We start from the raw sequence: 27,452 nt of genomic DNA, 5'->3' as shown, positions 1-27,452 counted from the left end.
CTTTCTAGCACAAGAAAATCACTTTTCCGCCATTTCTATTCCCATTTTGACGAAAATATCTGGAATCTGCAGTAAAACTATCCAACCACTTTTCTTTATTTTGTAACCCTTTCCATTTCTGAGCTGTTTCTCTTTCACTCAAAAACCCCATAAAACTAGTGGAGGCACTGGCAAGCTGTGTCTTCAAGGGTGGATACACCTCTATGGGTTCACTAGCTTGGATTAATGGCATTTGGTCCCAAAGTTTGCTCAGCAGTCTCAGAGACAGTGACAGCAGTACGTCCTTTTAAATGAATAACAAAGGTTTATCATTTATCTGGCAGCATATGGGCCAGACCCCTCTGTAGCAGGCCTGCTCTCTGTGGTGCCTGCCAATACTGTTGTCCTATTGATTCCATTGTTGACATAGTTGTCCTACCATGAGGAGGTATACTCTAAAGAGTAGCAAGCACTCTTCTTATTCCTCTTCCCTGTTGGGACTTTAGTCTACTTCTTGTTGACAACTTAGAAGTGATATGTAACAGAAATGTGTCTGGTCAAATTAAGATTTAGTCAGCATGAACATGTAGTGAATGGTTATGTTTGCTATTTTGCCTTTCCTGGTGCATAATCCTAAGAACTCAATTATGATAGTAAGTTAATAAAGACTTGTCATGCTTTTCAGGAGTGTATATGTGATGGAATGTCAGATTTGTTGCACATATTACAGGTGACAATGGCCAATACAAGATGCTGTTGGGGAACAAAGGCAGAGTGGACAGCCCTGTTCATGCCCAAAATAAGGTCAGAGGGTGTACATGTTGTCATCCCCATAGCAACGAAACCCCTCACCCCTGAGAGCAAATGCATTGTCATAAGATCAGAGGTCATGGTGCTCCCCATATGGTTGTGTGCAGCATAAGTCATTGATCGGTTGGGATGCTCTAAAGGAATTCTGAAAGCGTCACTGAAAGACTTTTAGAAAACGCGCAACAACTGAATGCCATAAATGCTTCCACACAAGCATAAATAGCACCATTCTGGCCTGATGGTGCAGGAAAAGAGCGGGAACCTGGGTTGCCCACACACTTGTGTTTGAATAGTGAAGATGTTTGACCCCTTGGAAACATAGGGGAAAATAAAGCACTGCAAACAGGACAAGAAGTGACTGACAAGATATTTATTCAGGGTAAAACCAGAAAACGGTTAGCCAATATTGCATTTTTGCCACAGTGAAAAACTCTCAGTACTTTATAAAATTCACAATTTGGATAAAACTGTTCACTGGAGAATTTAATCAGTAGTGTTGCTTGAAAGATCAGCACATTCACATTTGTACTTCTGTAAATATACATACATATAAACTTAATTTGGAGGACAGAGGTAAGTGAAAAGCCTCTACAGCTGAATTCACAGATCAATGTTTCTCTAAACTGTTTATGACCATTTCATAAACGGGAGCAATGAGCATTTTGTTCCTCTCAATTTTCAATAGCAATCATTTACCAGAAAAAAGGTCAATTCATAACAATCCAAAATAATGTCTTCATTGTAACATTCATATATGGAGGGTAGAGGGCAAATTCCTTACAACATAATATTTTCCAGGGCTCAACAGTTAGGATTTATTTTCTTGCTAGTTCAGATTTCATCATTTTCACTTGCTGTATATGTGCCAGGAATAATATTTTTCATTAAATGTTAAGTTTTCTTTCCATAAAACTAGCTGTGTTGGAAAACAATATGCATAGCAAAATGTTACTGATTGGTTTATGATTTTCATTGTATAACGCTTCTAAAACTATTACGTCATTCTCACAATTACCACAAAACATTGGTGACAAGTTTAAATTGGAAGAATTGGCAAGAACAATGCTCAAACATCACATAAATGTATATTTGTAAGTTTGCAGTGCAATGCAATGCAATGAAAAACAAAAACAATAAAAACAATGAATGTAACATTTGGAGTTTTGTTAACTGGCCCAAAAATCTCTCCATTCTTATTGTTGAGCACTGCTTTCTATCTGTTTAAAAAAGGAAATCATCTACTGGATAATACCAAAAAGCCATACTTATATAATTGTATGCTAAAATATGTATACATGTCTTGTTGCTTTAGAAGAAATCCAACTGTCCAACAAACTTACAGAAAAATATTTAAAAATTCAGTACATATCTTAAAAACAGCCAACTCTGAACTCTGAGATGAGCTTTAATCTGATGTTCATACCTCCCAAATATAATCTTCTCTATTAATTTAAGACAAAACTGACACAGTTTCAGGCACTTTGTGATTTAGTGGACTCAGCTTTCCACCCTATTGGGAGAGGATAAAGTTTCTGTTGAGAGTTGCTGGTAGCTGGGTAGGCTGTCTTGCCTGTCCGGCACTGTCAGGCCATGGTTAGCTGATTGTCTGTGGATGCTGACACCCCTTTTTTGCCGTCTGGCCAAATCCCCCTGACTCTCTCTACCCAACAGGAGGATCAGAGACTCAGCAATGCGGTTGAGTGTCTTGTCCATGTGTGTGATCTGTGAGGAAACGAGTGTGTGGCCTCAGCACATCTTTCAAAACATTGTCTAAAATAACATTACAATGCCTGTGTAAATACACATGTCATAAACTTGAGACAATCTGCCAATACGAAACATAAAACAACAGCTGATAAAATGGCCCATCTGTAAATTGACTTGTAAAGGCAATACATCAATTATTTTATGTGAATAGGATTAGGAAACATGAAACTAGATGTAAAGAAGTAGATTTAAAATGATCAGGCCACACTTATTTGTTAAAACTGAAGGGTTATATTATGTTGTTGAGTGCAAAACCATCTTCTTGAGACTCATTAAATAGCTATAAGTATTTAGTCCATATATTAACTATTTTAAGTCCGAGGAATTGTCTATGTGCCTAAAGACTGTATGCATGGATTGTTGTTTTTGAATATTTCAAGGGATTCATGTTTGAGGGTAAGAAAACTATCAGTAACATTCTTGCAATTCTTCATTATACAGTTGGGGAGGCAAATGTCATTTAAGCTAAGTGATGTGTGGAGCCAGGGCTGTCTACACCCCATTAGAAATAACCAGACGAGTGTCTCCGTGCTGGACCACAGTTTACACAATGATAGTGCCGCCACAGTCACATACAAACACATGTACACTTGCACAAACACACAGATTTGATCATGTAAACATATAGTAACTCCCAAGGGTGTAGATTTGTCTTAAAATTGGGGGGTTGCAGCATGAACCATTTCCATGTTTCCATTTAGTAAGGTATAAATATAAGTTGTTACCTTCCCCCCATTGGGGGCTTAAAGCAGTTTGATGTGACAAAGCATGGAGGGTCAGTAACTAGCATGTTGCATCCATACTGCAAAATCATGTAAAAGACACATTTACAGTTTTTTCTTAACAAACCATTAAATTATTATGTATCAAAATTAAAACTATAAGGAGCTATAAATGATGTTAATGTTTGTCTGAGTAAACGTGTTGTATATATGTATATTATTTAAAAAAATAAATTTTGCAATTAAATTTCACAGAAAAAAAGCACAGTTAAAGTTTAAGTGGAAGTGCTAACAGTACACTGATTAGTTGCTTAGGCGGGTGTTTGTATAAGAGCTATTTGTTCCTGTTTATGCCAGACACTGCCTGCTTCCTGTTTACCACAAAATTGGAAAGAAGAATGACACTGAAAGGGGCAGGGCATCCTGTCATCACTGAATGCTGTCCACACAGGATCTACAACAAATGGCACATTTTCAAACAGTTCTATACAGACAAAAGTCAAACACTGTGGTTCCTACTGGTTTTGCACTTCTCATCACTGACGTGTGGTCTGGGTAGGCAAACTAGGCACTGCCTACCCTGCCAAAATTAAAAAATAAAATGTTTATTAAATAATAAACTTGTATTTGTATTTTTACTTTTTATTCTTGTGATTTATATATGCAATATGTGTGTTATTCCAATTGTTTAGACGTTATGATGACAAATGTAGCAGTTACGCATAATCAACTAAAAACAAATGGTAGAATAAGCAGTGCTTTTACGGTCCATTCATTGCAGACGACACGCGGAAAACCCATGTTGCGCATGCGCACTTCGATCCTGTATTCTTTAACATGTACGGCAAAAAGCACAAATCTGCTGTGCCTTTTGACGTAAATATGTAATGCCCGTAATCATCTCCGTTACGTATCAGACATGGACCAATTAAAATCGAGATATTCCTGGACATTTGCGTAGCTAACGTCATTACACCACAGCTAGTGTACATGCCTAATCCCCGCCAAATTCAAAATCAAAATGACAGCACCAGCCATAATCACGGAATTAAGAATTTTTTCCAACTTCCAAGCTCGATTTTAATTCCAAATATGAGTTAATTGCTAGAGGGAGGTCTACGCCAGCCTTAGATTGACTAGTACAGCAAAAGGCACAAAAATTATCCGATCATTTCAAACTGATTGGTATGTAAGAAAAGATTGGCTATGTGGCTGTGCTAACAATCAGCATCCCTGCCTGCTTTTTTCAACCAGTCAGACTGTTTGGACTTCAGCGGGATATTGTGATTTGAACAACCAAGCATGAAAAGTCGTCAGCTCACATCCAGTGTCAAATTACACTGAAAACCTTTGGAAAATCTCGGATCGACCTTGCACTTGAGGAGCAAAGGAAGCTGTATATAACCTACCACAATGAAAAGGTAAAGGATTGTTGTATTGTATCTTCTGTTATAAAGATGAAGATTGCACATAAAAAAATAAGCACATAATGTTGTAAAAAATAAACAACTTATGTTCTGTTATATGTTCTGTGTTTTGACTACTGAATTTTGTATAATAATATCTAATGAAGATATATTAACAAAATCGTATATATTATATATAAAACATATATAAAATACATATACATTTCTTGATATGCCGCGCTTGTGCGTAACGTTCACTGTTTACGCGCTTGTGTGTGTGTGTGTCTGTGATAGAGAGAGAGAGAGAGAGAGTACACGATATACATCCTGATTTTTACATTTCTTGATATGCCGCGCTTGTGCGTAACGTTCACTGTTATTACGTATTATTAGCTTAAACAATAAATCAGGTAATCTGGCTTTCATAACTCAGTGCCTAGCCTCTTTAAGACATCACCGCACGTCACTGCTTCTCAGTACATCAATTACTCTTGCCACAGAAAGATGCATGGTACAAAAATGAGACCAATGACATAAAAACAGTTCTAGCCTACAGTCTTCAACACTTTTACATTCTACTTATTTTAATAAAATGATTTCAGACCAGGGTGTCACAATTCATAGAAAAAAATAATTGTGATTACAACTACGGCTGCCGCAAATAAATAACTGTACAAAGTAAATTGTGTAGATTTGGTTTGAACATTGAGGGGGACCAAATGTGGTCTCTGCGGACAAGATAAATAAGAAAAATAAATAAAGTATATCCAATGTAGGGATTTGATGTGAGATTTTGACAGATAGATTACCGTCAATAAAACACTGTTAAATGGATTTACAATTATTTGCACATTTGCTTATTATGTTAAAACTTTGATGCAAAAAATGTTTATCACATAACAATTGTCTAAACGTCTAATGCCGAGTTAAACTACACGATTTTAGGCCCGATTTTCACTCGCCGACAGTTTTGTGAAGATCGCTGACCAAAGCTCGAAATCATAGGCAAATCGGAGCTCGCTCCCGTGAACGACGATCACAATGTATGAATTATCAAAGATGCGATCTGAGAGAAGTGCTGATATCTAGATGTTCTGTACATCAGGACTCCTCCCACTGAAACTTCCCGTGCCCCGTTTCTTGCTCTCTCATTGGTTGTAGTTCAACGCTGCTGTTGTTTTCAGTTGTATTCATGGCTCCTACACACTACACGACTTTCAAAGATGTCGGATCGTGGTACCGTTCATATTACACAATTGTCTGTCTTGTCACTGAGGTTGTATCGTTATCAAATTACACGACAAATCCACGACAGGTGTGAACACATTACAAGACATGTTACGATTGACAAATCCCCGATGACTCTGCCTGGACTCCAAATTACATTTCACAACAGAATACACATGATACGACAGACGAAAACAAATGCATGATCATACGTTATGCATTTCAGAATATGTTTTTAATCACCTCAAGGGATCATATATTTTATTGGTTACAATATGAAAATGTATCTCCTACTGTAAAATCTACCTATTTGCTTACCTGACTGTCCAAGAGAATTGGCAATTTCTCTCCAACTCTTCTCTTTCTCCACCCGGTTGTGGTACAGATCAGATGAAACATCAAATATGCACTGGTGCTTCTGCCAATTTTTCCTCCATTTCTTCGGTCCAATGATACTTTCTTGATACCGCAGCCATGCTAGTTCAAATGCTAGTTCTGTTGCAGGTACTTCAGGACTCCTCCCACTGAAACTTCCCGTGCCCTGTTTCTTGCTCTCTCATTGGTTGTAGTTCAACGCTGCTGTTGTAGTCAGTCAAAACATATTTCACATTTCACGATTTGGAATTGCAGACAGGTCCAGATATTTAACATTCTAGATATCTTGCTAACATCTGCGACGCGTCGGCGCTTCTCTCAAATCGCGTCTTTGATAGTTCATACATTGCGATTGTCGCTCACGTGAGTTAGCTCTGATTTGCACACGATTTCAGGCTTTTGTCGTCGATCTCCACAAAAATGTCGGCGAGCGAAAATCGGGTTTAAAATCATGTAGTGTAAACTTGGCATAAGTGTAAACAGAGTGTTTATTAAACAGTTTATTAAAGAAATCCGATGTCTGTCAGATGCCCCAACATAAAGAATAAGCAACAGACTCTTAATACTGTCCACAACACCTTACAAATGAACCTTTGGACTATGAATAATAATGGGAACATTGCTTACAGCAGGCAATTTAAAGTCAGATCATGACTCAAATGGACCTTTATTTTTGATTGCGGTGAAACTATACAGAAGCAATGTACAAGACGCAACTTTTCAAAGTTTACTCAATGATAGTAACTACACACAAATGCACCACGTGCTGTCAGCATGCTTAAACATAACAAAAAGTGGCATCTTTAATTCAAAAAGATAAAATTCCTCTTAAAATGCTTTTCAAAATAACCAAAATTATTTTTTTTACAATTTTTAAAGAGTTTTTTTCTCACATTCCATTAAAATAGCTAATTTGCTACTTACAGAAATATCTAAGCGAGACAGAGAGGCAGAGTGAGAGAGAGAAAGAGACAGGGAGAAAGAAAGAAAGAGAGTGTGTGTGAGCGGGCATACGAAAGAGAGATGTGAACAAGTGTGTGCTGTTGTGAGTTTATGTCTGTGATGAGAGCTGTTTGTAAAAGGATTTATGGCTGGAGTGGCAAATGAACAGGAGCAGAGTGAATGTTTGTAGAGCTCCTGAATCCCTGTTTTTCTTGGAGGCCAATAGACCTCAGAATATAACGCACACACACATGACCGTTCTTTTTAGAGTTTTAACACTATCATCAGCACATATCACTCACAGAGAATGTTTAAAATGTCATCCAAATGCGATGTATGAGTGGGGGCAGTGAAAGAGAGAGGTTCACTCTCCCTCCAGGTAAAGGATTGATGATTTAAGCTTAGAGATCTTTATCTGTGGATTCTTTGCAGTAAATCCAATTGTGTTACATGCATTTTATGGTATATTGAAGAGCTGGAGCTTGAACTTTTTATACCAGTGTTTAAGTTGTTGGAAGAGTTTGTTTTTGACCAATCTTGACCAAATTGCTCCCTGAGTATGTGATATTTTGTGAATCCTTGAACATTTCTAAAGAGAAGGTTTTTATTTTTCCTGTATTCTTTTTCCCCAGCACAAAAATTCCATAAATCTCCTTCTCACTAAGTTTAGCCAAACCCTAATCTGGCTGTAGCACAAATATTCAAGAGCTTACCTTCTCCTCCATCCTGTTGAGTCTGGAGCCAATAGTGTTCGTGCCTTTGTCTTTGAGGCGCTCTACAGAAGACAAATACGGCGCCAAGATAAAAACTTAACAAAACACTTCACAAACATGAATGTGTACTAAGATTACAAGACAACCCTAAACAGCAACATTAAAAGCAAAGAAAGAATCAGATATGATTTGCTGCACTGTAGCAGCAAAACATTGTGGGGGTGGAGGGATAAGAGAGCAGAGAGTGTAATGAATGACCCAGCTTTACCTGAACTTGTCTGGAATAGAGACAGCTTCCCTAAGGACTGATCCATTCTGTCAGAGCCAAGTGCAGCACATGAAATGTTAATGGACAGAAATGGCAAATGGAATGTGAGAGGAATTGTTAAAGAGGTCAACGTATCGAGAATTCCAAAGGTCATAACACAGTCATCTATACAGCTATTATACCTATGAAATTTCATACAGGTACAGCCATGCTGAAGTAAACACTTTACTCTTCACATGCTGTCACATAAATTGTGTTTTCATCTCACCTTCTCTGCAGCTCCTTGATGCGCACCATGAGATTGAGGTTACCCTGAGAATACTGCTCAATTACGTCTCTCACATCGTATGGCTTACGTGCTTGCTGCAGGCACACATACACAAACCAGCTACTGCAATGTGCATTCATTACTTATCACAGTTTAATTAAAGACCTCTGGATAACCGAAATGTACATGTACAGTATGTACTTTGAATTCCTGGCATTTGACTTGGTTGCAATCTCTGAATTGGTGATAGTTCATCCAAATATAAAAATTAGGTCATCATTTACTCACCCTCATGCTGTTCCAAACCTGTACGGATTTCTTCCGTTTACACAAGTTATTGTTTTATTGACTTTTGATCCCCTTTTCTCCCAATTTGGAATGCCCACTTCCCTCTACTTGGTAGGTCCTCGTGGTGGCGTGGTTACTCACCTCAATCCGGGTGGCGGAGGACAAGTCTCAGTTGCCTCCGTTTCTGAGACAGTCAATCTGCGCATTTTATCACATGGCTCGTCATGCATGACACCACGGATACTCTGCATATGTAGGCTCATGCTACGTTCCGCGATCCACACACAACTTACCACATGCCCCATTGAGAGCGAGAACCACTAATCGCAACCGCGATGAGGTTACCCCATGTGACTCTACCCTCCCTAGCAACCGGGACAGTTTGGTTGCTTAGGAGACCTAGCTGGAGTCTCTCAGCACATGCTGGATTTGAACTCGCGAACCAGGGGTCATAGTCACCGTTTAAAACAGGACAGCGCAAAGAACAGGTGTAAACAGGTTGTAAAGCATTTGAGATTTGTCCACTTCAACCACATTCGGAGGTGGTCAAAAGTGCTTGAAAATGCATCTAATGTACACATTGGTATCGTAGTGTAAATGCTCATCAATTTGAAAGCAGCAGTGGAGCCTGCCATACTCACCTGTCAATTAACTGATGAGCTAAAACAAGAGTTTAAACTTTGCAGGTTTTGTGTGGCTTTAAAGGGAATGACTATTTAATCTGACATTTTTAAAAGATAATAAATACATGCACATGTACTTATTGTAACTTCTTCAGTATTCTTGTTATCAGCATGCAGGGACACAGACTAAAAGCACACACATCTGAAGCTTAGTTAATACAGGTAATATATGAAAATATTTGACAATTCTACTCTTAACATGTTTGCGCTTAGATTAAATAAAAAAGTATAATTAATAGATATGAGTTTCAGAATACTTTTTTGCACTTTATTGTCATGCAGTAATGCATTGTTGAATGATTGATGTTTGTTGACATGAAATCAGAGACTCACCTCTCAAGATCCAAACACAAGTGGTCAAAAGAATTGCATGTTACGACAAGGTGTAAACTGTTATATATCTTGCTTGTCCACTTATGATCAGATCAGCCAAAATGCAATTTAATACCTGGTGTTAACAGGGCCTTAGGCAGAATGATAGCCTCAGTCGCCGTTTACTTTATTGATTAAATAAAGGTGCAATGAGTGAATGGTGATTGAGGCTAACATTCTGATTAACATCTCTTCTTGTGTTCCACAGAAGATCACACTGGTTTTGAACATGAGGGTGAGCAAATTATGTCAGAATTTTCACTTTTGGGTGAGTAATCCATTTAAAACTTGAATCAGATGGAGCTTGTGAGTGAACCTTATGATCACTAAAGTCTGAACTAATCAGATCATCACACAGGTGAACTTTCTTCACTTGTGATATAATCAGACCCACATCAAACAAGTCCCAAGGGCTAAGATATTCTCTTGATTGTCACCTTTAAGGATAATGGCCCACATCTGCTGGCACCAACCGTACAACCTGATCAAATGCTCATTCTTTGCAAACAGGGCAGATCGAGCACAGGTGATGATGCTCTTGGCTGTTAGAGTCTATTTGAAGTTACTGACTAACATGTGGAAGCGCCACATTTGCTACAGAACTTGAGCTCAGTTTGATCAGTGTCGGTGAAACATACAAACATTCACACATCTCTGGCACAAATAACCAATTCAGGACAAACTTGAGCCATTGAAAGGAAAGTAAACATTGCCATGACATCAGACACAGCAAATCTAGCCAGCAGCATCTGACAAACACTCCAATGTGTCACAAGTGTGTGTGAGAGGAGGAGTGAAGAACAAGGAGAAAATAAGGGATTGAAAGGGGACTGAGGCAAGCAAGTGAAATAAAATATGCAGAGCAGGATGGGAGGGTAAAGGGAGAAAACAAACAAAGTGCAGTAACGAGTATTAAGTGCCACATAATCGTACAAAAGCAGGAGAAATTGTGTAGGACAGCTATTTAGGCAATCCTTTGAAATTAACATGTATGTTGTATGCTCCAGAAAAACCAACTCTCAACTCCTTCAACATCTCCCACTCAAAATGTAACAAAAGACAAGTTAAACCTTGATTAGGCTCAAATTCCTTAATAGTAATTACAACATTAATCTGAAGTCACTATTTTTGCAATAACACATAAAACAGTAAACAGTAAAACAGATATGTTTGATTGGCTGAGATTTGTTCTGTGGTGCAAAAAAAATAAAATAAAAACCTTACCAAGAACTTTTTTTTTGCCACAAAGTAGTGCATTCTCTGGATCACACGAATGGCTGCTCTGTGGGAATCCCGCAACCTGTGTTTATGTGTGTTTTGGGATTATAATCAAGATGAGAGAGAAACAAAGAAAGAAACTTTAAGTCACTATTGATTATATTAAGTGCTGGGTAGGTTCATCAAAAAGGTAATCCAATACAAATTACTAATTACTTCTGTAAAATTATAATCAGATTACTTATGGATTACTTCATCGGAAAAGTAATCAAATGACTAATTATTTACTAAATGACTTTCTAAAAAACACTTTTTTAGAAAGGACAAAACGTTTTTTCACTCGAATTCGTTAGGGGGCACATGTCCTTTGGCAGGCACAGAAACACACTCAAACGTGTTTTACATGTATTCTACATAAAATGATTTTAGAAATATGTGTAACCCAATTATTGTTCTTAAAAGTAATTGACTTAATTCAAAGTCAGTAATTGTGATCTGATTACAAGAATTTAAAATGTACTTTTTGTACAAAAAGCAATAAGATTACTGTAATTAATTAATTAAAATCACAATTAAAAATTGTGCAATATTACTGTAAACTGTTATAACTTAAAATATAGCGTATTCGTTTTTATAAGGTCACAGAGGTGGTATCTAACATTAGACTTTAATACGCCATCCCTTACTAATTTACCATAATCAATATCATGCCCTTTCTCATTTTCAATATCAACTGCAAAACAATCCTATCAGTCTCTAGCAGGCCCTCAGGTGAAGCCCAAAGACACTCCAGAGGCTGTTCATGTGGACAGGACTTTTTCAAGTGGCCATTTAGCACAAGGGTCATGACCAAGACACAGTGTCTGAGAGAAAATACTACTCAGGATTTCAACCAGCATCCCTCTGGGTAATTTGATGAAGGTTAAATTGCAGACCTTTTTATCTTTGTGCATTATCATACTCTCAGCAATGCAGATGACTGTTAATTTGCATAAAAAGATTAGGAATGGAGGAAATGGAAATACTAATGAAGCTTTTCTTGCGCCATTAATTATATACACTCCTACTTATTCTTTATTACCACTACTTTAGGATATCAAAACTATAAAAAAAAAAATCTAATGGAAGAATGGGAATTATGCAGTGACTAAAATCTTATACAGCATTTTACATATTCAAAATATAATAACAGCTTTGCACACTCTTGGCATTCTCCCAACTAACTTCATCAGCTGCCACCTGGTATACAGTTTAAAAGGTATTGTCATTAAGGGGTATTTAGTGTAGATGAAGGAAAAAAAATGAACATAAAATATGAAAACAGTGAAGGTGTCTGAATACTTTCAAAGCATGTGTTTCTCATGATATTCAAAATCTTTTGAAAAAGGCATATGTTTAAATGCTTGTTTTTGGGCTCTATTTTTGTAAGTGTGCAAAGCGCAGTGCTACTCTCACAGACTATGTGCTGCCTCTTATCTAATTTTCATTAGAGTGCTAATTCTAAGAACAATTTTCATTCACGCTAGAAGCACAAGTGGGTGTGGGTGGGAGTGTTTGCACTACCTCTGGGTGTATGCGCACAAAGGGTGAGTGAATTGTATGGTAATAAATGAATGCAATTTTCCTGAGAAATATGTCATTGTGCTAAAACGTTTCAAAAGCAGGTCTGTTTTCAGCTCAGAGTCTTAATTCAGTTCCTACATTTGCAGTTTGGAGATTCCAGCAGAAGGTGATACTAAATTTCATGCCCAAACTCTGAAAATATTGTGGAACATCAAATTATCACCATTTTATGTTCAAATATCTATAGGTCAGGCACCCATGACCCTGTTGCCGGTTCATCAGTTGTCCTTCCTTGGACCACTTTTGGTAGGTACTAACCACTGCATACCGGGAACACCCCACAAGACCTGCCGTTTTGGAGATGCTCTGTCCCCGTCGTCTAGCCATCACAATTTGGCTCTTGTCAAAGTCGCTCAGATCATTACGCTTGCCCATTTTTCATGCTTCCAACACATGAAATTCAAGAACTGACTGTTCACTTGCTGCCTAATAAATCCCACCCCTTGACAGGTGACATTTTACCAATATAATCAATGTTATTCACTTCACCTGTCAGTGATTTTAATGTTATGGCTGTTCAGTGTATCTATTTTCCTGGAAAATATTGGTGAAAATGCTAGGTAGTTTTTTTGTAGCCAAGACTTTAAGGTATGTGGCTGTGCAGAGATTAAGTTTCATAAAAAAAACATACACTGAGAAATATTTACAAGAGTAAGAAGTGACAACTCACATACACATATAACAGGCAATATCTTTTTTCTTTAAACTTATCATGATCAGTGTGATGACTGACAACAGCATGATAGGCTCTCTTTACTTGTCAAGAATGTCTTCAATTGAAAGCAACATAATCCAAACTGATAACTTCAAGCTGGAATCTGCCAGCAGTCTGCACAGTTCAGGAATCATACTTCCTTGGCTGTTGTCATTCCAATGGAGCATGAAAAAGAGAGAGACAGAGTGAGAGAGAGGGGACATAAGAGATATAACATGGGAACCACCCCATCTGTCCCTGAGACAGAGCCACTTCCTCTCTCCACTCATGGTTACCAGCATAGCAATGCTGGTCTCATGACCTCAGCGGGGTCACCATCTGCCTCTAGTGCTGGCACAAAGCCTGGCTAATGGTGAATTCTGGTGGAGACTTGCGCAGAAAGGAGAAAGGCTCCCATTGGGACAGAGAGAGAGAGAGAGAGAGAGAGAGAGAGACAGAGACAGAGAGAGAACGAGAAAAGGAGGAGATCATATGAGGCCTTCTTTCTGCCAAAAGCAGACTTCAACACTCTCTTCCATTCCCAATAATATTTTTTATGTAGTCTGTCTGCTAAACAATAGCAGCCAGATGTGAAAGCAATTGCATATCCACTGATGGCCGCCAATGACACAAACAGGCAGACAAGCTTGTCTACACAGACAAACACTGCATCATGCATCTTATTGTACTATCATTGTTATCTTTAAAAATGTGTCAAAATAATCCCAAAAGGAGAATGCAAGAATTAATGCTTCCTGTGAGAAAATTATTAAAGCTGACAGTGTTGCCTTTTGTTAGGGTGTTTGTTCTACACATTGATGTAAAGACCACAAATAAAATCAGAACTTTATCACAAATTACTGCATAATTTGTAGAATTTGTGCTGTGAACCAAAATTAAGCAACTTGTGCATGTCTTAATGGCAAGAGATGATCCAATCAAAAGAGTTTGCGTGCTTGTTCATGTAAATAACGATTGATGTTGTTCTTGTGACAATACCCGCCATAACTACACCAAATAAAGATCAAAGAAATGTATCGTGGGACAGGAAATAGCCATGTAATTTGTACCATCAACACTTCAGGCCAAAGCGTCTACCTCCCCTCCTCTAATTAACTCTAAGCCTAACTAACAGGGTGTGTTCAACAACACTTGGTTGTAGGTGGTGATCTCAGTTTGGCCTCTACATGCAGAACAATGACATCCACTATTTTACACATCTCTCATCTACCAATACTCATTATGGATGATTGATGAGCAATCACCTGATAGTAGCTCAGCACCCATGGGGCTGGACAACATATGCAACATCTACTGTATTGATTAGAGTTAAGCTGATGAGATGCTATTGGAAGGATGACGGAAATCAATAGGGGAAAGAGAAGCTTAAAAGAGAAATGAAGGTACAGAGACATATTCCTGACTGAACTAGGTCTTGTGTATGTATGGATTTTCATAACAAAGTTCGGGAGGAGCATGTTAATTTAAATGACCAATATCATCACAAGAGTAAGCACATATAAACAGCTGCTTCTTTTGGCATTTGGCCCTTCCCTTACTTGAAGATGTCCCTCGAACTCGAACTCTTCTCAATTCTCAACTGTCCCCGACTCTCCACAACAGCTTGATGAGTCTGGGATCATCTCTCCTTCTCCCAACGCGGTGTCTCAACCTCCGGACACAAATCGGGGTCTCCGAGCTATGCACTTGGAATCATTCACCCCCCACTGCATCCAACGTGTCCGATTACCCAGCTTTCCCAACATTTCCAAGCAGTACCGCCGCTCCCTATAAGCAGACTATGCAGCCTGTGTAGGGCACCAACTGCCTAGGGGGGCACCATCTTACCCTAGGAGGGCCCAAGAAATTCCACCGGCTGCTTACTCACAAGTTATACATTATTCAAGGACCCGAAAGTAATTGTGGAACACAGGTTATCGCTTTCGCGCAAGTATCACATGAAAATGTTTTCCTGCATATTATTCAAATGTTTGTTGGTGATTTAGTGTTCAAAGTGTTAGCGAAGTGTTATTGGTTTTCTTTATGTTTTAACCATATTTGAAGTGTAGTATTTAACTTTATGCACTTGCCAGGGCATGCACGGACATGCCGCAATTCACGGGTGATCGCGTGATAGTTAACTACTCATCTGGTAATTAGTTATGTTGTATAAATTGGTCTGTGATAAATATTGAGCTAAATATTACAGTTTACTCTGTAAACTGCCTGTAACATGTCAATTATTGATACTGCAGAAGGGTTGATCTGTATTATTTTCATCTGATGACGTTCATTTGGATTAATAGAATGTTTCAATTTTGATTTGAATTTATTGATAATAACCTTTCAATATTGAAGTAATTTCTTGGAAAAACCAATAATTCTGTCGAACTTAATTGCACATTCTGTGTATGTGGAGCTTTTGACTGTTATGTAAATGTGAAGAGAATATGTTTGAATTCTGGATTGAGCAGTGACAGTTAATGTACACATTCATACTATATTTTAATGTAATATGTCTGAATGTTGTTTTTCAGACTGTGAATCGACTGTGATTCAATACACTATGGAAAAGAAGCTCCAGTCTCCTCATTATTCATGTCTTGACAGACAAACAGGATTGTTTACTGCTTATATGAGTAGAGTCAGAACCTAACAGTCCATTTGCCTCTCCAACAGTAGTCATTTTTACATTTACCATAGGCTTTTCTCAGCAAAATGCTCTGCGAAAGTAGTCCAGTGGAATAATTGTCAGTACTGGAGAGCACTAGATCTAGATTTAAACAACAGTGTATTCCTGAGATGCAGGAGCATCTCATGTGCAGTCTGCAGGTCTATCGAACACCAAACCGAGTCCTGCCCCATGATTACGGCCCCTCGCTCCGAAATCCCGGTTACGAGCAAACGAACAAATGATGTCCCTCAACCCAGCAGTGGGCCTTCAGCTTCCTCCTTCAAAGATTTCAAAGGTAGAACAATGAGCTACTCAGCAGGAAAACAAATCTGTAACAATTTTAAAGACTACAGCTGCACCAAAGCTCAGTGCCATTTCCTGCACATCTGCAATTTCTGTGGAGTTGCTCATGCTTGCTCCATATGCCCTGTTCAAAAGGCTTCAAAAAAATAAAAATTTAATTGTTTCTGTCTAAGCCAAAGAACTGGTTAACTATCCTGATACATCTTTCACCCAATTTTTATTGACTGGGCTAAAACAATGTCATCTGTCATAACCTACTATCAGCGCTCACCAAACCCAAGGTAGTCGATGATCTATTAAGCAAGGAAGTTAAATCCGGCCCCTTTGAAACCCCAACCATTTGAGAACTTTCGCATCAGCCCTATTGAGGATGTTACCAGAAAATTCTCAGGGAAAAAACACCTCATTATAGACCTTTCCGCTGCCCATAACAGACCACACCCGAGCATCAACAGGCTGATATCAATCGACGAATACTCTCCAGTTACCATGATGTCGACCAAGCCATCCAAATGATCCCAAAAATAGGCAGAGGCGTATAGCTCGCAAAGGTCGGCGTAACTTAAAATCAATGCAAAACTCTTTCATGCAATGAAAGTGAACGGGGAATGAGGCTGTCATTCCCAAACATTTTATTCCTAACATCTCCCTTTGTGATCCAAAGAATAAAGAAAGTTATACGAGTATGGAAAGACAAGTAAATAATGACGGTATTTTTATTTTCAAGAACATTATCACTTTAAATTATCTGAATCTGGCAGTCTGATCTAAATAATAGTGATAATTTATTTTATTTTTAGGTGGAAAATTGGTCATTTGACCTCTCCCCAAAAGCCCCCTGCAACTCTAAGTTTAATCACAAGTAGCTAAACAGGAAACATAACAATCATGGGCTTCACTCTAATCTTATCACTAAACAGTATCCATGCACACGCATGCACGCATACATGCACACTCTTTTATACCAGCATTGCCTTGGTAAAAATATTTAAATGCATAAATGATGTGAAACATGTATTACTGGCACTACTTCAGCTGACATCCTTCCTTCAAATATATTCAACTGCACATTTTGTCATGTATGCTTGGACAGACTGCTTAATGAAGCTCGAAAAAGCAAAAACACGCTGTAGCTTGATTATAACTGCATGTTAACATACTCAGAGGTACTGCACATAGACTAAACTCAAACAGACAGATATGTAACTATAAAACAAGAGTTTGGGGTGTAAAAAATAACAATTCACTGATACATATATTCCTGGAGTGTATTAAGGTAAACACGTTTGGTGTGTTTTACCTGTGCTGAACTCCACACGTGACTCTGACTAAAGCAAGAAATAGAAAGACAGTTTTGAATAATAATTGGCATATGTGTTCTAAAATATAAAGGTGGAGATGGGGATGAGGATGTGGAGGGAGCCAGGAAGAATAGTCACCAGTGTGAGGGAAGCAGATGCTTACTGTATTTCTTTAAGATATGACTGGCTGGCCAAGATGAACAAGCTCCTCCTGAACTTACATTTGTAACTTCATAAAAATGACAACAAATGTAAGTTTGACACATAAATTATACACAGGGAACATATTCACTACAAAAATAAATAATTGAGCATAAATTTTACATTTTGTGTATTGAGAACTTAATTGAATAAAGTAAACCCAAAGACTTGACACGTCAAAATAACTCAAATGAAACGTAATATGTCGGCTAGTGACAGGAACAATTAGCGTGCTAAATACATACTGGTGGGAAACATTACTGAGTCCAACTTGGTTGCAATGTCATGATAGCAAAGCAATTGCTCAATAGATAAAGCAATGCATGCATAGAAATCAACTTGTATTGGTCCTCAACCTATGCTCAAGCTCCACGCTTCACCATGATGCTAACCCCCAAAATTACAACATGAGAAATTCTTCTAAATCTAAACAAAACCAAACATTAAACACTGACAATTCTCCCCCATTATATTAATCACAATCAAAGACACATAAAATAATACTTAATTGTTACATTTACTCTCCCTGTCGAGTCTCATGCAAAGCAAGTTGGGAACTAGAAATTTTCTGCCCAGTTTCAGTTAACCAAACCAAAAAATATGTTGTCCCAATACATGCTGATTAAGTAAAGCTGAAAAGACACTTTGTAGTAGAATCAACTCAGTATATTTAATTTCCCTTGAACATGGGAGGATTAAGCAAAAATGAAAGTAGTGAAAGTAAATGTTTATAAGTATATACTCTAGAAAAGGAGTTTTCAAATATGATGATTCCATGCAGGGGACCCCCTTGCCTAAAATATAAAGGCAACTATGTATTGTTATGTGCAAATAATTGTATATAATGTTAAGACATTTTGCAATTCATATTACTATAAACATACACCTGAAATGTTGATTCAATAACAATTTTCTTTTATTATTTGACAACTCACTATAGCCACAATTAACAATTTTCTGTAGCTTCTGTAGTTTTTAGTATTTTTTATATTTACATTAACTGAACAGGTTGCCTTTTTTCACAGTATTAAGGTTAGATGAAAACCTGAATGGCAGCATTTGTTTTACAAACACATGAATCAAACCAAACAACACCACATTCACTGATTCAAGAAGTCTTAATGGGATGGATGACCCTGATAGCTTCTACACAGTTTGTCAATGTGTGGTTACATTTTAGTGAAAGCAAGGCGCATGTCCCTTTGGACCTCCAGATGGGCCCGGTGCTCTACTGAAGTACTTTCAGTGCTGGAAATCCAGCTTCACACAAGTAGGTTGTTGCAAAATGTAAAATTAACTTTATTGCCTTCTCAGACAAAACATGGTAGTCCTTTCTTACAGACATCCAAAACTCAGAAAGAGGAAGGAAGGGGAATTTTGTTTTCATCTCTCCCTCATTTGTCAAATCAATCAGTTTCTCTTGGGCTACTAGATTCAGATGAGTGCCAACTCCTGGTGCAAATGGGTTTCTAACAAAGTCCAGGTGGGTGTTGTTCAAATCAGGAAAATATTGTTTAAAATAGCCCTGAAGATATGACAGGTGAGACTGGATTATGGGCGTGATGTTGTCAGCAGTGGAGGAGATGCACTCCTGGTTATAGATAGGAAACATTTCTGTAACTCCCTCTTTCAGTTTGCTTTCCCACAGAGATAATTTTTGCGTGAATGCGCACGCCTTATCTTGTGCATTCAGTATGTGAACATTGTGCCCTTGCATGCTCTGATTGAGGACACTGAGATGCTGAAAGAAATCTTGCCATGTATGACAAGTTCAGTATCCATTAGTCATCTTCAAAACAGTTGGCAAGCTCTGACTTTTCACCAGAGAGAAACTATCTCAGCTCTTTGCGCAGAGCATACACGTGATTTAACACAGCCCCGTGGGAAAGCCATTGTACCTCTGAGTGGAGCTGCAAGCTCTCGTAATCAGCACCCATTTCTTTACAGAGTAAACCGAATAGTCTGTGTTTCAAGGGGTGTGATTTTACATTTACATATTTACATTTATGCATTTGGCAGACGCTTTTATACAAAGCAACGTGCAGTGCACTTATTACAGGGACAATCCCCCTGGAGAAACCTGGATTTAAGTGCCTTGCTCAAGGACACAATGGTGGTGGCTGTGGGGATTGAACCAGCAACCTTCTGATTACAATGTATGTGCTTTAGCACACTACGCCACCACCACTCCCTGATTTAATATAGTCCATATTTTTAACTACATCTCTCAGCATGTGATGCAAAACATTATCAATGTGTTTGGCCATGAGAGCCTCACAGAGAAGCATACAGTGTGTGGCAACAGTGTTGGGGGCTTTCTCTTTGATCAGGGTCACCACACCACTGCGCTTACCGGTCATAACGGCAGCACCATCAGTACACACTCCAACACCGAGACCGGTCTATTGAATTGACCATCATGAATTGATCCATCATATTAAACATATTAAATATGTCCTGCCCTGTGGTTCTGCCTTCAAGGGGTCTAAATGTTTCCTGACTTGGAAACGAGGAAACGAATGTAGACCATAAACTGTGCTTGATTTTTCAACATCAGTCCTTTCATCCAACTGCAGCGCAAAATATGCATTTGTTCTAAAAGCTGCAAAGGATTATCATTGGACATGTCACCTATGCGTCTGCTCACTGTGTTGTCCAACAAAGGCAATCTACTTTTCGTGACGCTTCCTCTCCAAATAACTCCCTGACAATGTTTTTATTTGCTGGTAATAATAATGCTTTGCCAATTGTGTGTGGATTCTTAGCATATGCGATGTGGAGTAATGCCAAATATGAGGCCTTTAATCACCTCACAGGGACGGATGCTTGCTGCGTAAACGTACTAGTCTGCTGGGCCAAACACTAATCTTGATGTTTAAAAAATAGACAGTGGACTTTCCTGCCTCATTGGGATGTTTCTGCTTTAGATGGCATTTGAGCTTGGATGTTTCATGCACTCATAGGAGAGAATCTCTTGACAGAGAACACACTGGGGTCTCTCAACTACCTGCTTTAACTTACAACTAAAACCAAACGTAATGTAAGATTTGGCATATTTTCTAGTTTTTTGTTTAGCTTTCGCCAAGTCGGATTGACACGAACTGCTTGCCGGAGTGGGATTCTTTAAAAGTCTTTCCATAATTTGTAGAGTATGTACTTAGTCGCTAATTGCTCCATTCACCTTACTGTAAGTGCAAAATGTAAAGAGCGCAAAGTATTTTGGGATAAACATGTTACAAGGAACCACTCTTATAAAATATTTGTAGACTTTCTTTTTAAAATAAAATTTTTAGTAAAGTTTTCCCCAGTTTGAAAACCCCTGCTCTAGAAGACAAGTGGTCCCAATTATTTTAATAACTAACACTACACGCTACCCGCAATCTAAAGCAGAGCCATAACCACTATGTAGACATGAGAGAGGGACATGTGTTTTTCCCAATCCTGAATTTGTGGTTACATTCTTGATTTGAAGTTTGGAGACTTGAAAAGGCATGATAGAACTTACAACTGAGTCATACAGAAAGAACAGCCCACATACTAAAACCCTCTCTAATGTTTTGTTACGTCATATGATGAATCGCAAACACATGTCAATTACCACAATGTCCCCCACAGAGGCCATGTGCACTCTTGTAACTCGTCTCAGTGAGTCAAAAGATGAAGACATTTGTGTGGTGGTGGTGTTGCACCACAGGCTGCAGGATTGTGGCACTATGGCACTAAAAGGCTCATGGGGGCCCTGTGTGTCTAAGAATAGCTCTCTTGAAGAGGAGGGGAAGAGCACAGTGATTAGCCGCGGTCTGAGAATCACAAGGTTTAGGGAGTTCAGTGCAGTAAAAGACGTTATCCCAAATATCAGCACCATATTCTGCCTTGAGCTCAAATGCCTCAATGACATTTTAATAAATGGTCAGCTGAGATAAGGGCAGCTGAGGCTGTAATGACTGATAATCACTCAGTCACTCAGACCAGAGGCCGGACATTGTACAACGGCAAGAGCCCGAGGCAGGGTCTGGGCTGCTGGCCAGAAGCCATCACACACACATATGCAGACACAATGTGTGTGAGCATAAGACACACATGCATACACACACAGCAGGGGTCCCAGTGGCTTCGGCCAAGCAAAGATCTCTTTCATCCCGATCATCAAAGAGCCAGGCTAGTACGGAGAGTATTAAATGTCCTTACGAGAAGCGAAACAGAGGGATGCAGCATTCACTCTGACGTTTAGTCCTCTGCTGCTTTACACCATGACTAAATGGCTTATGTCCCAAACTTGCGGCCTCATATGAGCCTAAACATTACAGCAGCAAAGAAAGTGACAGCGTTCATTTCAGCACAGCTCTTCAGACATCACTAGTTGTCTCCCAGCCTATTGTCATGTCACGTTGCCAACTAATAAATTCACTAACTTCGCCAGGCCCTTTGAAAGAAACTTGATATGGCACATTGATCTTAATTTCACTAGGTAAAGCCGAAATACTGACGTTCATAGATAACAAGCACTTTTTGTGTTGTAGAGGCAACAAAATATTATTTGTGTAAATTATGCTGACAAAACTACAGTATTGATCTTAACTTTGACTTGAAAGCTTTCTGCCAACTGCTCTTCACAGGAATTTGTCCGATTGCTTGTCAAGTACACCGTGTGCGGTGTTCTGTTACAAAGTTCAACAGAGAGTCTTGCTGCGCTCTTGGTCTGACAGCAAATGAGAGAATCATCTGGGATGTGTTCCTTCTTGCTGAGAAACTTGCTCTCTCTCTCTGTCTCTCTCTCTCTGTCTTTCACTGCTTGGCTGACTCTCACTCCATGTCCCTCGTTAGCTCTAACACACTGTAACGAAACACAATTACTGTTAAGGGGGGAAGAAAAGGGGCCATGACGGGCAAGATAAAGAAACTTGTGCTGGCAAGCCGCGCTGAAGAGGCATTAGCGAGCCAATGTTTCTGTCCTTTTCAGCATGCCGCATACACACACACACACACACACACACACACACACACACACACACACACACACACACACACACACACACACACTTCTACTACACACATTATCCTCAGTTCTAACAGGAAAATTGAAAGGCATTCATCTTGTTGGAGACCAAGATATATTTTATTTACATTACATTAATTTGTTTAGTCAAAAATACCACAAAAAAGGGAAATTATATGCAATGAAAGAAATAACTAAGTTTAAAATTCAGTGCAGTTGGGCATAAGTATATGTGTTTCAACTTATGGCACTTTTAGCACTGTGAACTTCTAAAAGTAAAGTCTTGTAGTATTATTCACACTCTCATTAGTTTAATTGGTTTGTTTTAACAAAGTCCAACAGTGTATGCACATGCATCCAAAGTAGTTTATGATATTTTTGTCATTTTTCTTTCTGAAAGTAATAAAAAATTGTTTTATGAGTGAGGGGGAATGATAGTGATGGAAACAAAACTTTTAAAGTTTTTTAAATAAAGAAATTCACTCCTTTGTCTTACAAAGGTTTATTTTATAGCAAAAATGTATTTCCTCAAATCCACACAATTATATATATATATATATATATATATATATATATATATAATTGCATTATTTGGCAAAATTACTGCATGGTTGTAAATGTTTTTCTATTTAAGTGCTACAGTATTTATCTTGATTTTTTTTCCTTTTCTTCAAACATCACTCGTCTCATATTTCATCTAAAGCATCCTCTTCACTGACACTTTTATCGACTTTATGTGCAAGTACATTAATTTTGGAAGAAAAAAAGATTATTAAGGCAAAATTGTGTGGTATGGTAGAAAAGATGCTATAACTATAGGACAGTCTTTATTTTTTATTTTTATCATATTCATATTCAAAATTCAAATTTATTCAAATAATTTTCACACAATAAATATTGAAATGGTTTATGGTTAACATTTTGCAATAAGGTTCAATTCGTTATCATTAGTTAATCCATAACTTATCATGAACAAACAATGAACAATACATTTCTTTGCAGCATTTATTAATCTTTGTTAATGTTAGATAATAAAAACACAATTGTTCATAGTCAGCTCAAGTCAGTTAATAGTGCATAAAATAATGTTAACAAATACAACTTTTTAAACTTTTAATTTTAAAACACGATTAGTAAATGTTAAAATTAACATTAACTAAGATTAATAAATGCAGTAAAAGTATTGTTTGTTGTTAGTTCATGTTAACTAATGTTGATGTTGTTAACTAATCTTGAAAAAGGTTACCGGTTTATGTTTAGGTCAACATATGTTTGGATTATCATAGTTTTAAACATGTAGTCATTTGAATTTTATAAAAGATTTTCAAAGTTTAATATTAAAAGTCTGGGACAAGGCTAAAACAATAGAATCTATCCATAAAAAAAACATTTGAGTCTATTGTTACATTGAGTTTAATGTGACCTCTTTATAACTAAAAGAAAAACATTGAAATCTGCTAAAAAATAAAAATCCCTATAAATATAATGCATTCATATATAAGATTTCTGTGAAATTGCCAGCATGAAGATTATTGCTCTGTAAAACAAGTGTGTTCCTTACAAAAGTCACTGTTGCAGACTTTTAGCCCAGAAGCCCATTACGACTTGGGCTGCTTGTCAGTCAGGCTATTGTTGGCATGTGTAGAGCCGCAGACAATGGCTCTTTGTCTCTGGACCAGTGTAGACGGCCTGGCTTTGCCTCTAACACTAGAAGTCCTTCTCTGTTTACTGAGAATAAATCAATCTTTTCAGCCAGGTCTCCTTTGGTATACCTCACACCACAACAAGACTGCTACAGCAGATATTTGGAAGTACAAATGGACACTTTTAGACACACCTTTGTTTGCTTTGATTTCAGCTTTATATCTGTGTCACCCTGGACAAGAGTTTAATTTCTTTGATCCAGAAAGCCACATAAGGTGACTTTGTGTTTGATGTAGCATGATTACTTTCTACTAAACGGCCAAAAATTTGAGACACGTCAATTGGTTTCTAATGAAAAAAAAAAAAGAGATATAATCTAAATATTCTAACAAAGCTTATACCACTAGGCGATTTAAGAGATTGTTTAGGTGTAGAGTTTGTGTTTCCTTCCAATGTTTGTGTGTGTTAGGAGTACACAGTCAGAAAGATGTTTCTGTGTCATTGTTCTTTCCCCACCCCCAATGCAGCCGAACTGTTTCAGCTGCAGGCACGAGGAGGGCTTTGTGCCTCTCCCACCTCTTGAGTTAACAGCCTGGGTCAGAGGCCAGAGCAGGACAAATGTCCAGAGGGAGAGGAGAGGAGAGGAGAGGAGAGGAGAGGAGAGGAGAAGAGAGGAGAGGCGAAGGGACACTGTGGATCTGGTCTTTTCTGAGTCCCCACCCTGCTCTGTTGGACATAAACAAATAAACATGCACTCACACCCACAGTGAGCAAGAGAAGAGAGAGAGAGAGAGAGAGAGAGAGAGAGCAGAAGAGAAAAGAGGAAGAGACAAGACAGCTGTTACCAATGCAGCTCAGTGTGAGGCGAATGAAAGCTCATTAAACCTCAAAGATCAAATGAAAGCTTGTAGTGACAAGGCTCCTTTGTAGAAGAGTCCCATGTCTCCTACGAATGAGGATTTAGAAAGGAATCATACTTCAGTCTCTGAAAAAAATGCCTATCATCCTATCATCTAAATAAAATGTCTAATGATTTGGTCGAAAAGAGCTACATTTTTCAGCAACCATATGATTACATTAATTTCAGTGTACAAGCAACATTGTAATCACATTCACAATATTTTTTAAATATTTTAAGATTAATAGCATCACTATGTTAGCTTGATCAAGGTCATTTTAAACACACAAGCACAGTACAAAAGTGAGATTTTAGATCAAATCTAGACTAACTATAGCCAAGACTAAAATTTATTGTGTTTCTAAAAATGCATTTGTGTTAATTTGTGACACAAAACATGTGCTGTTTTTTTCTTCAGCATTTTGAGTTATATCCTCCTACATGGTCTATATGCATGATTACTATTTACATACTGCATAATACAGCAGTGTTATGATTCTACCTATAATCCACTAGAGAAACTCAACAGAGTGAAGAATATAGCAAGGATTTGGTCAAATTAAAACACCTTCACTGCCCTCTTGTGGTTTTCAAAATAAAATAAAATAATGTGCACGTGGAAAACCCCCAAGTACTGCTTTGCAAAGAAAAGTTAGCATTTTCACATTATTTAGAGTATTACAGAACAAAGGCTGAATACTGGAGAGTGCCACAGGCATCAAAAATGGAATGAGCCACACTCTTGGGAATTTAATGGACTGTATTCTCCAACAGAGACATGGTTCATTACATTATTCAGAGAGTGGATCGGTCCATTGCTTGTGTACGTAGATGCTTGCAGTGTACAAGCTCTGCGAAGTTCCACATGCTGAACTGCTAATGGGGCACAGAGATTCTGATAAAGACCCCCTCTCAGGCAAACCACTGCATGACACATAACCACTCTTCATGGGAATGCTTTGGGCACCAGAAACCTGCACATTTTCTAGCCATGTTTTAACACCCCCCCATAAAAAAACAACCTGTGCTTGAGGTGGGTGGGCTTGGAAAGCTGAGATCTGTTCTAACAGAGATGGCGCATATGTGTTAAACAGTTTGAAATATTTAAGATGAGAATCCAATGATTAAAGAGATTAGCAGGCTGATTAGAACCTGTTTTTATTCACAGATACAATACTGTGAGTGTGAACTGCAGGGTAAAGGGGTGTGCTAACCCTAACGCCATCAATATAATACTGTTACATGAAAATTAAATGTCATCTAAACTGTTCTGAAAGATTGTGGGTAGGATGAACACAGTTGAACTTTCTGACTGATTTAATAATTGCTGCATAAGGTAGATAATTTTTGTTTAAATTATTCTAAAAATTTGCACTCACTGAGACACATGAGTGACTGGAACGAATGAACTATCTCTCTCTGCCTCAGTCTCTACATCATCTGCAAAGCTGCTGCTCCTCTGGAGTGTTGGCCGAGATTGCACCTCCAAAAACCCAGTGGACTTTTTTGCTGAAGACACAAATACACACATGATTTCAGACCAAAAGAGCCTTATCTTTACTTTTGTTTAAAGAAATATTCCTGTGGAATGTTTGTAACATCATTCTAGCATTCTTCCAATTTAAACAAGACCATGAAGTTCTGTTGCGCACCTGTTAGTGGAGAGAACTGGAAGGAGGATAGAGAATTCCATGATTGTTCCCGCTCTGTGAGGAAAGAGATTGAGCTTAGTGCTTTCAGACTTAACAATGCAAATAGACTGATGCGACCATGTATTTGTTATTTCATGTTAAGTAATTATGCTGTTATGGACATACACTGTTCAGTCATAACATTAAAACAACCTGCCTAATATTGTGTAGTTCCCCCTCGCGCCTTCAAAACAGCTCCAACATGCATCTAAGAATAGCATTCTGAAATGATATTCTTCTCACCTCAATTGTACAGAGCGGTTATCTGAGTTACCATAGAATTTTTCAGTTTGAACGAGCCTGGACATTCTCTGTTGACCTCTCTCATCAACAAGGCATTTCTGTCCACAGAACTGCCGCTCACTGGATGTTTTTTTAATTTTTGGCAC

General features: G+C 38.2%; 1 protein-coding gene across 1 annotated transcript in view; it reads right to left on the bottom strand.

Moving 5' to 3' along the window:
• Positions 1–1,168: 1,168 nt before the first annotated feature.
• The window catches only part of LOC127660947 (potassium voltage-gated channel subfamily KQT member 1-like), a 48,411-nt gene continuing 22,127 nt past the window's right edge, over positions 1,169–27,452 (bottom strand). Inside the window, exons 12-18 of the mRNA XM_052151487.1 lie at positions 27,025–27,078; positions 26,752–26,881; positions 11,045–11,120; positions 8,478–8,572; positions 8,210–8,256; positions 7,942–8,003; positions 1,169–2,511 (exon numbers count right to left, since the gene is read on the bottom strand). Coding sequence (XP_052007447.1) covers positions 2,287–2,511; positions 7,942–8,003; positions 8,210–8,256; positions 8,478–8,572; positions 11,045–11,120; positions 26,752–26,881; positions 27,025–27,078 — 689 coding nt within the window. The 3' untranslated portion in view covers positions 1,169–2,286. The remainder of the gene's footprint in view (positions 2,512–7,941; positions 8,004–8,209; positions 8,257–8,477; positions 8,573–11,044; positions 11,121–26,751; positions 26,882–27,024; positions 27,079–27,452) is intronic.

The sequence above is a fragment of the Xyrauchen texanus genome, chromosome 1 (genome assembly GCF_025860055.1).
Source record: "Xyrauchen texanus isolate HMW12.3.18 chromosome 1, RBS_HiC_50CHRs, whole genome shotgun sequence".
In the NCBI taxonomy this organism is placed as follows: Eukaryota; Metazoa; Chordata; class Actinopteri; order Cypriniformes; family Catostomidae; genus Xyrauchen; species Xyrauchen texanus.
The sequence above is the reverse complement of the archived record's forward strand: the minus strand, read 5'-3'. Positions and strand labels throughout refer to the sequence as shown.